This window comes from Benincasa hispida, chromosome 11 (genome assembly GCF_027475165.1).
Source record: "Benincasa hispida cultivar pf3 chromosome 11, pf3_genome.v1.1, whole genome shotgun sequence".
Classification (NCBI taxonomy): domain Eukaryota; kingdom Viridiplantae; phylum Streptophyta; class Magnoliopsida; order Cucurbitales; family Cucurbitaceae; genus Benincasa; species Benincasa hispida.
Genome location: NC_143488.1, coordinates 4,507,105 through 4,520,557, shown reverse-complemented (window position 1 = coordinate 4,520,557; position 13,453 = coordinate 4,507,105). Strand labels below are relative to the sequence as shown.

General features: G+C 30.7%; 1 protein-coding gene across 1 annotated transcript; it reads right to left on the bottom strand.

Moving 5' to 3' along the window:
• Positions 1 to 5,084: 5,084 nt before the first annotated feature.
• LOC150032330 (uncharacterized) lies at positions 5,085 to 13,005 on the bottom strand. The gene is made up of 9 exons (XM_090307485.1): positions 12,652 to 13,005; positions 11,713 to 11,817; positions 6,429 to 7,695; positions 6,113 to 6,348; positions 5,869 to 6,036; positions 5,687 to 5,791; positions 5,548 to 5,614; positions 5,367 to 5,462; positions 5,085 to 5,269 (listed from the first exon to the last, which is right to left on the bottom strand). Exons 3-9 carry the CDS (start codon positions 6,690 to 6,692, stop codon positions 5,243 to 5,245), a joined length of 963 nt encoding a protein of 320 aa, XP_090163611.1. The 5' UTR covers positions 6,693 to 7,695; positions 11,713 to 11,817; positions 12,652 to 13,005; the 3' UTR covers positions 5,085 to 5,242.
• Between the last annotated feature and the right edge of the window lie 448 nt (positions 13,006 to 13,453).

Here is a 13,453-nt window from a genome sequence, read left to right as displayed (position 1 = left end):
AATTATTTATATAAGTAGTTGTAAAAAAAAAAAGACATTTATATACGTATGAAAAATAAAGAATATTTTGTTTTTATTTAAAAAATATATTTTCGTTTTATTGCATATATACACACACAAGTCCTACTTTTGTTCTTGACCTTTCACTTCTTTAGTTCTAATTTTTAAACTTTTAAACATTAGGTTTTAATCTATTTACTTTCAATATTATAGTAAGTACTTAAAAATTTTAGAATATTATATTTTAATTTTTTAATTTTTAATTAATTAAAATCAACTTAAATCAACGATGATTGACATAACCTGCGTTATACTCAAAATTTCTAAACTTTTAATTAATTTTATTGAAAAACGATCCAAATCCAATTTTAAAAACATATTTTTAAGTAAACACATTAAAAATATTTTATTCAACATCAAACTGATCCTATTTATAAAAAAAGCGTTTAGATAGATTACAAAGGAAAAAAAAACAAAGTTAAAACATTTTTAAATAAATGTAATAAAAATATAGTTACAATATTAATAAAATGGTTATTTTCAAATATAGTAAAATGAAGAAAAATATTTACAAATATAGCAAAATATCACTTAGTAATATATATTGATAGATATTGATAGAGTAGACTATGACATTTTGTTATATTTGAAAATATTTTAGTATTTTTTTATTTAAAATAAATTTTCTTAAATAAATGTAAATAAAAAATATTCTTAATTAACTCATTAAGATCTAAAAAATTAATATGTACTAAAATAATGTTTATTATATTAAGATCAGATATAGAAAAGAAATAAATGGACAACCATTCATTTTATTTTTCTTAAAGACTTAAATTTACATTACAAATGAGTGAAAGAAAATTTAAAACTAGACACCTACATTAATATTTGACCATTTAAAATTACATTCGAATCAACATAGAATCATGAATCTAACTACATTCAATGCACCAATTGAATGCAATACAGCTAATACTACCCTCGTTTTTTTTTTTCTCTCTTGAATGAGACCATCAATTTTCTTTTTTCTTTTTAAAAATAACGTCATATTATAAATCAAGTTCAAATCTTCGACTCTTTTAAAGAAAAAAAAAAGACATAATCTCTAATTACTTGAATTATATCGAGTAGTATAAAATAATTTTTTCTTCACTCAAGAGTATTATATTATGAAAAAATTAGAGAAGAAGATTCGAACTTATGACTATAATATATAACAATTTGAACTATGCTTGAACGAACGTAAAATAATGAGTTCGAGAAGTACGTACGATGTGTTAATTGCAATCCAGCTAATCCTACCATCATAATTAAAAATGACAGCAAAGAATAGCATAAGAGAAAAATGGTACCATGTTTGAGCTGAAAAGCTATAACATAGGTCGGTCATTGTACTATAATTTCTTCCTTGTCTTCCAAGATTTCAACTCTTTGGTCCCAATGGCCATGCCATTCTTTTTCTCTTGTCCCACCTTTTCTTTTTCCTTTGGACTAAGAAATTAATAATAATAATAATAATAATATATTTTTTTAATTAAAATACTATTTTAGTTTTTTTTTTTTTTTATATATTCGCGAGTGTCCGAACCATCTTACATACACTTCGACTAATCTCATAGAACAACCCGCTTGATTTTGTAATAATTAAGTGTCAAGTTAAGAAAACTTATAGGATATTAAATGGGGCAATTGCAAATATAACGATCAAGCCTAAAGTATTAGCACATGTAGCACAGTGCCAAAAAATTACAGATATAGCCAAATTTAGATTGTTTATTAGTGATAAATCATAATACTGGTAGAAGTCTATCAGTAATAGACCATATTATTAGTAGAAGTCTATCAACGGTAGACCATATAATTGATAGACTTTGCTAATTTATAATATTTTTTTTAAAATGTTATGCACTTACTTATTATCACTAAAAATGAGATCTATTGCAGTTACCCATATTAAATCCTAGGTAGAGACCACCATGAATTGGACCCATTCCCTTTTAATTCTTTATCAAACTCATGTCCTTTGTTTACCACTAGGCCAACCCAGATGGTTACTATTTTAGTTCATTATTTTTAATAAATCTTAAAATTAGACTTAGTCTTTACAGTAAGTTTATGGTTCATTTTTCTAGAAAATAATTAGTTTCTATTAATATTCCTCATATAAATTGTGAAAATATTCACACAGTGTATTTTCTCCTTTGAAAATTATTATAATTATTGTTATTCAATCAAAGTCGATAAAAATTAATTTGGTAGGACTAAAATAGAATAATGAAATTGAGAGTAAACACAGGAATCAAAATGGTATTTTTTATCTGATTTGAAAGAGAAGAAAGAGAAAGAAATGATATGGTCCATACATGAAAAACCTAGCTATGGGTGAGACCATTGGATGTTTAGTCCTTGTCAATATTTTAAGAAGTTTGGGAAGTAAGTTCAATTAAAATTAATGTTTGCACAAATAATATAGTTTTAATATGATATGATATTTTGTAGGATATTCTAAAGTGTGTGTTTTGAAATAGGATGAGAGAGATTAAAATGAGGAGCACACAACAGTGAAAATGAGAGAGCAAAGATGACTTTAGTTATTTAGTCCCATTTTCCATTGATTTTAGTCTCCATCACATAATTTGTCATTCTCAACTTTTCTTATTTTGAATATTTCATAATCTTTGTATTTCTTCTCATTATTTTCCATTATACACACACACATTTTATTTCAAAGTATTGAAAAACATATGCAAATATGATAATGGTTTACAAATTTTGGGAAGAAGATATCTCATTTTCGTGATACTTCAATGCTTCTTTAGGCTGCATTACTTCCATCACACACACAAAAAAGAAAAAAAAAAGAAAAGAAATGGTAAACAATGGTCGGACAATTGAGTTAGCTACACAAAGATAGGAGTAACTTAAGATGCACCTAAATAGTTTTGTATATTTTTCTTATAAACATAAATAAAATTTTGTTTTCTCATTCTTTACTTATAGTTGCATTAGTTATATAATTTAGCTAGGTTAAACATTTTGTTAAGACTATTACTTTTTACCATTAATACTATTACTTTTTACAATTATGGTTATCTTTTTCTTAAAGAATATAATAACAAAATATATGAGAAACTTAAAAAAGAGTAGAATAATATATATTTATATATGTATTAAATTAGCTTTGAGTACTATATAATTTAGATATTCAGAATATAAAGGTAAACATGTAATTAAGGATTTACCCTCGCCTTCCAATCTCTCCCAACACAGAGGTACCCACTATTTAAAATGGCGTCGGGAGAGGAATTTTCTCTTGATGGTATTATTATCTTAGGGAGAGACGGTTTTCCTCGACTATTTTTTGTGTGTGAGAAAAGAAAATCTGTCAGAAGAAACTGAATTTCTTATGGTGAAACACATTTTTTTTCCTTGTAAAGCGTATTTTTAATGAAATATTATTTCAAATTGATCCTACATTCATTTTCATTATGTCATGATGATATCATTTGTTGCTCACTCTCTCCATACTGAGCCTTTGAATGAAAAGATAAGTGGAAATTGTATTGTCACAATTTTATATCAACTTTTATGACACAACTCTCTTTCCAAACAATTTCCCTCCTATCTCATTCTAAAAATCATTTCTATATCAAGGTTTAGACAAAAATTTTCACCTTGAGAGACAAAGTTTTTACATTCTAACATATCATATAGAAAAATTGGACAGATGACACATTAGATGGGAAATTTTTAAATATTGTCTAAGATAACGGACTACAGGTATATCTTTTTTGTGTCTATGATAACGGTCAAAGGATAACGCTTATTTCTTCTTCACTCAATTCATTTTATCTCTCTAGAAATATATCTTTCTTCAAGACAAAACATGTTTCTGTTTAAAAACAATTTCTTTCTCCCTCTCTTAGTCTCTTATTCCAACTAACCCTTGTCTCCCTTGACCCCCATGCCATAGACCAAACTAGAAGATAGAGCCTCTTTTTAAGTTTCACTAGAAGAAATTCAGCCTAAACCGACATTAAAGGTAGTGTTATTAAAGGCCTTTAATGTCGGTTTTAAACCGACATTAAAGGCCTTCAGTAACGCAACCTTCAATGTCGGTTGCATTAAAGACCTTCAATGTAGGTTGCAATGGACATTAAAGACCTTCAATGTCAGTTGCAACCGACATTGAAAGTCTTGCAACCGATATTAAAGCCTGTTTTTTTTTAATTCTTAACTGACATTGAAGCCCGAATCTATCAGTTTTTTTTTTTTTTAAATTCTGTTTTCAAATCAATTTTTTTGGTCAAATAAGTTAAAAACGACATTATATGTCTCGTTTTGGGTCAGGAAATGTCCATCATTGTTTTATATTAAATAGTATAAAAAAAATTGCATGGCGAGCCCATCAATATTTGTCTTCCATATATGAATTTATCCACAAACAAGAATCACAATACCAGAAGCAGACTTTCATAGAATACTTACACCAAGCCAACCAGAACCAGACTTTCATAGAATACTTATACCAAGCCAACCAGAACCAGACTTTCATAGAATACTTACACCAAGCCAACCAGAACCAGACTTTCATAGAATACTTACACCAAGCCATCATTTCTCTCATTCACAAATATCTAGTACTAGTTCCATGAATAAACCAGAATCACAATACCATAAATAAAGCTTTCAATGATAAACAGATCATGTCTTCCACCTATGAATTTATCCACAAACAAGAATCACAGTACCAGAACTAGACTTTCATAGAATACTTACATCAAGCCAACCAGAACCAGACTTTCATAGAATACTTACACCAAGCCATCATTTCTCTCATTCAAAAATATCTAGTACTAATTCCATGAATAAACAAGAATCACAATACCATAAATACAACTTCCAATAATAAACAAAACATGTCTTTCACCTATGAATTTATCCACAAACAAGAATCACAATACTAGAACCAGACTTTCATAAAATACTTACACCAAAGCCATCATTTCTCTCATTCACAAATATCAAGTAGTACTAATTCCATGAATAAACAAGAATCATAATACCAGAATACAGCTTCCAATAATAAACAGATCATGTCTTCCACCTATGAATTTATCCACAAATTCATTCTAAGCTAGCATTTACATTCTATTGAGATAAAAAAACAAGAATTACATCCTTACACAAATCGGCCAACAAAACTTGTCCATTGGGTCCGAATTACGTCGATCTCTCCTTACGTATATGCATCTTTTGTATTGAACTACAAAAAGGAAAAAAAAAAGATAAACTCAACATAAGTTTACGTCCATTTATTAAATTAAAGCTGGCACTATATAAAAAATAAATAATTTACGTACGAGGCTAGTAATGGGAGTAGTAGGGTTATGCACTATTTCGTGTATATACTTTTGCACATAGTACCTGCATCCTACAGAATCTAATTGACGAGGGCACTGCATATAAAGTTTGAAATAATTGTTAAATTGTTATAAAGAAGTCGAATGAACATAAATCGTTAAAAAATGAATACAAATTTACATGTTTCCATTTTGGAGAAGACCGATAGTGTTGGAGATCGTGATTGGCTTGCCATGTTCTCAATCCACTAAATAGTTTAAAAACATTAATTAAACATAAATACTTCAATTAAGAGCTAAGAAAGTTCAATTACACTTACATATTTATAACTCCAAGAAAATCCTCTTGAACCTTGCTTTGAAGAGAATCCAAAACATAAACACAATTTTCTTGTAGATTGATTACAATCAATATCCAATGATAACTATAATAAGCAACAATTTTGAAATATTAGTACGTGTATAATGCAAATTAGCCACAACATAAACATAATTTACTTACCCCGTGTTATATGGAATGAGGACTATTTGGTCTAAATTAGCCAATTCTAGTTGATTGGCTAAATTTTTAGATCGGATATCTTGAGACTTCACGTGTGGCGATATTCTTGCTTGATCAATTATAAAAAACTTCTTCGTAATATCACGACCACATTCATCCCAAAGATATCTAAACAAAGTAAAAGTTATTATTTATCAACATGAAACAAAGTATACATGAGTGAATTTAGATGAGTAATACTTACGCAATGTATGTCAAAATATACATGTAGCCTATTTCAACCATATTGCAATATTGGAGCAGATCATCATAGCCTAAATAAATAAATTTGTCTCTTCCAAATATATGCTCGTCCAAAGAGATACGGATCATGTCTACATCGTTCATGTTATGCATGGCATGTCCGTTCAATAATTTGATAGTACCATTAGCGTTAGCATATTTGGAGGACTGGCTGAAGCTCTTAATTGGTGAATGATCCTACCATAACCAAAGTTACAAAAATTCAAAGTAGGAAAAATAATAAATAACCAAACTCATAAACTGAAAAGGAAACATACTTTTTTCTCGTCACCCATAACTACAAGTTCACGAGGCCATTTTACGAAGTTGCCCATTGCTTGCTTTAAGAACTTTATTTTACCCTTCACAGGAATTGGTATAGGCAAATCTTCTCCAATGACAATGTCAATCAGAACTTTAACAGTTAAACATGACACATCATCATCAAATGCTGTGGCTACTACAACAATATTATCTACAGTTTCTATAGCCAAGTGGCATGGTGTCCCCTTAACAAATTTAAAAGAACTTATGTCATGCATGGTTAAGCACGTACAATATGATTAAAATTTAAAAGTCACAATAAATAAATTACCTCCAAATCTTCTTTAGACATCTTCTCAGTATCTTCTTCAGATGTACTTAGTGCAACACTTCCAACAGATGATTTGGATTGATGAGATTGTTTGCTGTGAGTTCTTTCTCTTGACATTTTACCATGTCGAACAATTTTTTGACTAGAGCCTCCTTCAGTTTCTTGGCTCATAGAGGACTTTGTTTTTACTAATGGGAAACAAAATCATCCATTCCTCTAACATGTCCCCAATGTTCTTCCGTACCCAATGCTTCGGTGAGAACATCTTCACCTTCATGAACTTCAGCCAATTTATCTTGTAAAACATATTACAATTTTCACACAATATCTATATCATCTTAAACTTATGTATACGTCATCTTGAATTTTGCATAATATATACTTACAATCCGGTTGACACATTCTCGAGTAACTTTATCAAAGTATTCATTATTCTTTCCTTTTCTTGCTTCTTTCCATAAAGTCACTCGATAAGAAGGGTCATTCGATAGGTTCTACATGAACATACATATTTAATTAGCATAAACATATTAGAATAAAATATTTAATTTAAGTCGAATAACTCAATAATTCTTTGGCAAGATTCGCATAGCCCTTTCGAGAAATGTGGTGATTATATACACATTTCACATGTCTTTCTTTTTGAACACGACTGATTTTCTGTACAACAAATCTAGCTGATGTTATCTATCAAAACAATGATAATGTTGACATATAATTTATTGTGAATGACTTACTTCCCATTCTTCACTCAATCGTTCGTTGATGAACGATGTCCAATGATTTTGCTCTATATGAGAATATTGTTGCGGTGGAAATTGCAAGACCGAAGGTTCATTCTTAAATGGAAGTATGAACTTTTGAGTCAACATTGTCTTGAAAGTCCGAAACTTCCTAGATGCAGACATTAGTATACAATGTTTGGACTTAGAGTCCACATTGAACGACATCTGCACAATGAAAAAAGTAGTTAAACAATAAACTAATAAACTACTATGCACATGAATTAAAAGTTTAGAAAACATACTGCTACACAATAAAAAAGTTTGTCTTTTAAATGATTTGGAACTTTTTTCCAAGAATCATACGTTAAAGGAATTTTTTGTCGAACACAAACTCCTATATAACTCTGCATCTTCTTTGCTCCAGATCCAACCGGTTGTCCATGTACATTACAATTGATGGTCAACCGTTGCCCAGATGTCCTTATTTGTGCCAACTTAGACATTGTAGTTGGGCCACGTGGTATACTTATTCTACTATATTTTTGTGGGATCATATTTCTATCATCCTCACTGCTACTTGTTGAAGTTTCCATGTCAATTTGCAAAAAAAAAAAAAATTTACTCATACAAAAAACATATAATCTTAATATTTAAATACATATAACCATAGTAAATGACATACCATGTTTAATACATTAATTATCAACCCATCGACCCTCACAGTCATGTCTAATGTATGTGGATGTTGTATCATCAATCTCAGTAAATGTATCAACATTGGGCATTCTTTGCATACCTCCATAACCACACTCTTGTTAGCATATCTCCTATTTCATCTTCATAAAAATCATCCTCAATTGTTCGTTGTGGAGATGTTAAAACAATTGACCAACTTGAATTTGCGGTCTTTTACATAGAACACTTGTTTTGCTTGAGAGGCTAAAATAAATGGGTCTGATTTATGTCCAATACGATTGAGGTCCACAATAGTAAACCCAAACTCGCTGTTTTGACTCTAGTTCTATTCTCAACCCAATTACATTTGAATAAAATAAATGATAATCTATGATAGTCAAGCTCCTATATTTCTTGTATTACACCATAAAAGGTCATATTTGACATGACGGGCCTTTTATCCTTAGCACTAGAGACTTGCATTATGGTAGCCATTATACTAACTCCACTATTTTGAACCCTCCTAACATCATCGCGATTCTTTGTATGATAGTAGTAACCATTGACCACATAACAATAATATTTTGCCACAGTTGGACAAGGTCCATTAGCTATCCATCTCAAAGAAGACGATATGGAATTTTTGGTTACTTCGAGAGCTAGTGCAACCTACGATATATTTCATAATATTTTAGTAGTCAAAATTTAATTATACATCAAATAGTAGGTCTCTAGAGATTACCCATGTGGTCAATCACCGACTGAATGTATGATTATGCTCTTCTTGAAGCCACTTTCTACTTTCATTTTTACCAGAATTGAGCTTAGACAAAATATCCATATGTTGCCTACTATAAATGACAAAGATAGTAGATTATTGAATAATCAAGTAACCTAAAACAAGAATAAGATGAAGATCTACATACTCGACGTAAGGAAATACATCATTTACATTTTGAAGGACATAAAGATGAGCTTGATCCAACTCATCCTTACTCGATTTGATAAAAGAAGTAGCTGACAATGCTTTATCAATGTTTGAATTCACTTTATTTGTTGATGAGTTTAGCTCAATAGAATTAACACCAGATACGAATTCAGAACAAAACTCTATAGTCTCTTCAACAATATAATTTTCTCCAACACATCCTTCTGGTCGATTTCTATTTCGTACATAAGTTTTCAACACTTTCATGTATTGTTCAAAAGGATACATTCACCTCAAATATATAGGTCCACAAAACTCAATTTCTCTTACAAGATGCACTACAAGGTGTACCATTATCGTGAAGAATGATGGAGGAAAATACTTCTCTAAGAGGCATAGAGTGACAGAGATATCCTCTTGCATACCCTTTAACTGAGATGAATCGATCGCCTTGCAACATATAACATTAAAGAAGAAGCATAGGCGAGTAATTGCAAGTCTTACATATTTGGGTAAAATATCACGAATAACTACCGATAATAATTGTTGCATAAGAATGTGATGGTCATGCGACTTAAGTTCGTAAAGTTTCAAATCTATGAGCGACACTAAACTTTGAATGTTCGATGAATAGCCTTCAGATACTTTAAATTCTGATAGTACCTTATAAAAGCTCATTTTCTCAGCTCGTGTTAATGTATAACATGCGAGAGGTAAAAAGATTTTTTTCTCTCCTACTTGAGGGGCTAACTCTGATCTAATGTTCAATTCCACCAAATCTAATCGAGTCTTTATTCCATCTTTTGTTTTACCAGGAATATCAAGCAATGTGCCAATAAGATTTGCACATACATTCTTTTCAATGTGCATCACGTCTAAACAATGTCGCATGCCAAGATACTTCCAATATTCTAACTCGAAAAGAATAGATTTTTTCTTCCAATAAATTGAAGTGTTATCTCCACTGGTCTTTTCTTTGATACTTTTCTTATCAAATGAATATTGATACTTGTTTCTGCAAGAATTTATTCCCCACTCAATGGTTTTGGACCAAATTCTAATTCTTGTGCACCATTAAAAACTTTCTTTTGTTTCCTATATGGATGATAGCGGGGTAGAAACTTGCGATGCCTGAGATATGCCATCCTCTTCTCTTTTGGTAAATAAGTGGATGAAGTATTCTCTTCACAAATTGGACATGCATGATATCCTTTAACCGTACAACCACACAAGTTACCATACGCAGGAAAATCATTAATGGTCCATAATAAAATGGCTTTAAGCATGAAACGTCGTTCTTCATATGCATCGTAACATTTTATCTCATCTTTCCAAAGTTTTTTCAAGTCATCTACTAACGGAGCTAAATAAACATCTATGTCATTTCCCGATTGTTTAGGACCAGATATTAATGCAGTAACATAAAAAATTTTCGCTTCATGCACAACTATGAAGGTAGATTGTACGTCACTAACATCACTGGCCAACGACTATATCTACTACTCAAATCTCCATGTGGATTTACCCCATCTGTCGAAAGAGCAAGACGAAGATTTCTAGGTTCTGACCCAAACTCTGGCCACAAATGTCTATTTTTTTCCACGATAGGGCATCTTTGGGATGTTTTAATAAACTATATGTTTCTTTTTTTTTAGCATGCCACGTCAATAAACTTGCTGTCTCTTTACTTCGAAACATTCTTTCAAATCTTGGAATTGGGGGGGAAATACCACATGACTTTTTCTGGGATATTCTTAGCTTTTTCGTTTAAATTTTTTTGAAGCTTCCATCTTGACGTACCACAAATGGGGCATACATTTGTATTAGAGAGTTCTTTTCTAAACAAGCAACAATCATTTCTACATGCATGAATCTTCTCGTACTTCATTCCAAGAGTACCCAACAACTTTTTTGCTTCATAAGTAAAAGTTGGAATTTCATTAGGACTAGGTAATATGTCATGAATTAATTCCAACAACTCAGTGAAACTCTTATCGTTCCATCCATATTTAGCTTTTAAATTATATAACTTTACCAATATATATATTTTGGAAAAAGTTTTACAATTTGGGTACAATGGTTTCTTCGCATCATTTAATAATTCTTCAAAATTATCGGATTTTCCACTAAAATAGTTATTGTATGCTGCCTCAAACATTCCAATTGTGTCATCAACATCAACATCATCCTCATCAGCTTCGTCTATTTTACTAGTAGACACATTTTCATTGTTCCTCTTAATCGGTAATGATTCACCATGAAAAATCCATGTATGATAACTTTGATCTATACCATTAAAAAATAAGTGTTCTCTTATTTTATTCACATCTAGAGTCTTTGCATTAACACACTTCAAACATGGACAACTCATGACATTCGGTATATTTGAATGTTGTAGACCATTTTTAATAGACACCTCGACCCCTAAACCATACTCAACTGACATTCTATTCATTTTCATCTATGACTTATCCATGATTGTAAAATATGCAACTTAATCTACAAAAATAAAAAATAAAAAATAAAAAATAATAATAATAAGGAAAAATTTAAAAGCATAAAATTATGATTGAAAAATATGCAACTTCAACAAATTTAGAACAACTAGACTTTTAAGATAAGCATCTTATAAATATTACCTTGTCCTTGTTATTAATGTTGTTATGAAGTCCTTTTTGTGTTAGGTGCAACTTCTCCACTTGTCAACCTTCTTAAAACACGTCCAATGCAATCTTTCTGTCTTCCTTCCAAATCCCCAAGAATCAAAATTTAGTCTTACACATCAAACTTGAATCTAACAAATGAAAAACTTCACTTAACACCACACAACAACTAGCAGTGAATTCTAAGCTAAAGCCAATGGGAGGTAAGAACTCTAAATGGTAACATATGGAGATGACAAGCATGAACCATTAACCACGTTACGTATAAATTAGATCGACGGAAGAGAAAAAAGGCCTACTGTACGAAGCTACAAAAGATTAACGAAAATAATGTTCCTTATTAAAGTGCAGGATAATCAGTGCCTTAATTTCTTATTTTCTTATATAGGAACCATATTGCTCAACTTGAATAACAACAAGATAGAGAATCAAAAGATGGATTGGTCAGATATAAAGAGTTATTAAACCATTTGTAAATTATAAGTAAATGTAAACACATGAAAGTTTCCAGAATATATAGTGGATGAGTAACAGAACAAAGCAACATAAACATATATAACACATTGGTGTTCTTGGTTCGACTATTTTTAGAACATTTGTTCAGCCTTTCTTTCATTCATCGTGATTCATGACACTGTTGTTTGTGTAACAATGCACCGTCTAATGAAGTCTGAGGTTGAATGGCTAAACAATAGTATAAATTTAACAGAAATTTCTTTCAGCTAAACAGCAGTATAAATCTGCTCTGAAGAAGATAAACCCAAAATTTCTCAAATGGATACAACAAGACAAGCTGCTTTTTTAGTGGTTATTAGGTTCGATGACAAAAGAAAATGTTGTTCAAATATTCAACTATCAAATGACAGAGGAAGACAACCCCACTTGAAGGCAAACGAAAATGTTGTTCAAATATACCTGCGATGAAGAAGCTTGGATGACGAGCTCGTTTCCGATGACCGCCCGATGAAGACAACCCCACCTGAAGAAAAACGGCCGACCAGCAACTACTGAGAGAGGAGAGAATTTGTTTGGGTAGGCAAACGGTCGATCGAGGGTTGCAGTACGTTTGGTAAAGTGAGAGAGCTGAGAGATGAAATTTTAGGGCACGCGCGTGCGAGAGGGAAATTAAAATTTTGATAAATTTTAAAAAAAAATAATGGGAGGCCTTCAATGTCGATTTTAAACCGATATTGTAGGCCTCTTTTTCAACCGACATAATACATCCGATAATACTATTTTCAACCGACATTGAAACTCGAATTTCTAATGTTTAAGGGTGATAGAAAAACTTATTGTCCTTTTAAATTTCTCATATCATATATAAACTTTGAAAAATAAAATAAAATAAAATCCCTCATTTTCTAAGTGGATATTGACAACATTATTAATCACCAACATAGATCCAAAATTATTAACCTTTAACAAAAGATGAAAGATTCCACTCTTTAAATTTGGAAAGAGATCATTTCTTGATTATATATAATTGCTTCAATGATGATATAGTTAATTAGGAGAGGTATAAAAGTGTTTCTCGAAAAAGCATATATGATCAATGAGGATATATGCCTGGTCACTTTTGAGAATGAAAACAAGATAAAAATTTGAGTTAGTAATGTCCCTATAGATTTTTCCATTTGCTAGGTTGTGAGGCCTAATCAATAATCAAATACTCCAATGTAATATCTATATATTGAGTGATTTGAAAAATGTTAAGACA

What these genes read in the sequence shown, in the direction of transcription:
- LOC150032330 (XM_090307485.1), bottom strand. Translation starts at nt 6,692, where the DNA reads ATGCATGACATAAGTTCTTTTAAATTTGTTAAGGGGACACCATGCCAC. An exon ending in TATATTTTGACATACATTGC is followed by an intron (nt 6,037 to 6,112) that starts GTAAGTATTACT and finishes TACTTTGTTTAG; the next exon opens with ATATCTTTGGGATGAATGTG. An exon ending in TTTCTTGGAGTTATAAATAT is followed by an intron (nt 5,615 to 5,686) that starts GTAAGTGTAATT and finishes TAAACTATTTAG; the next exon opens with TGGATTGAGAACATGGCAAG.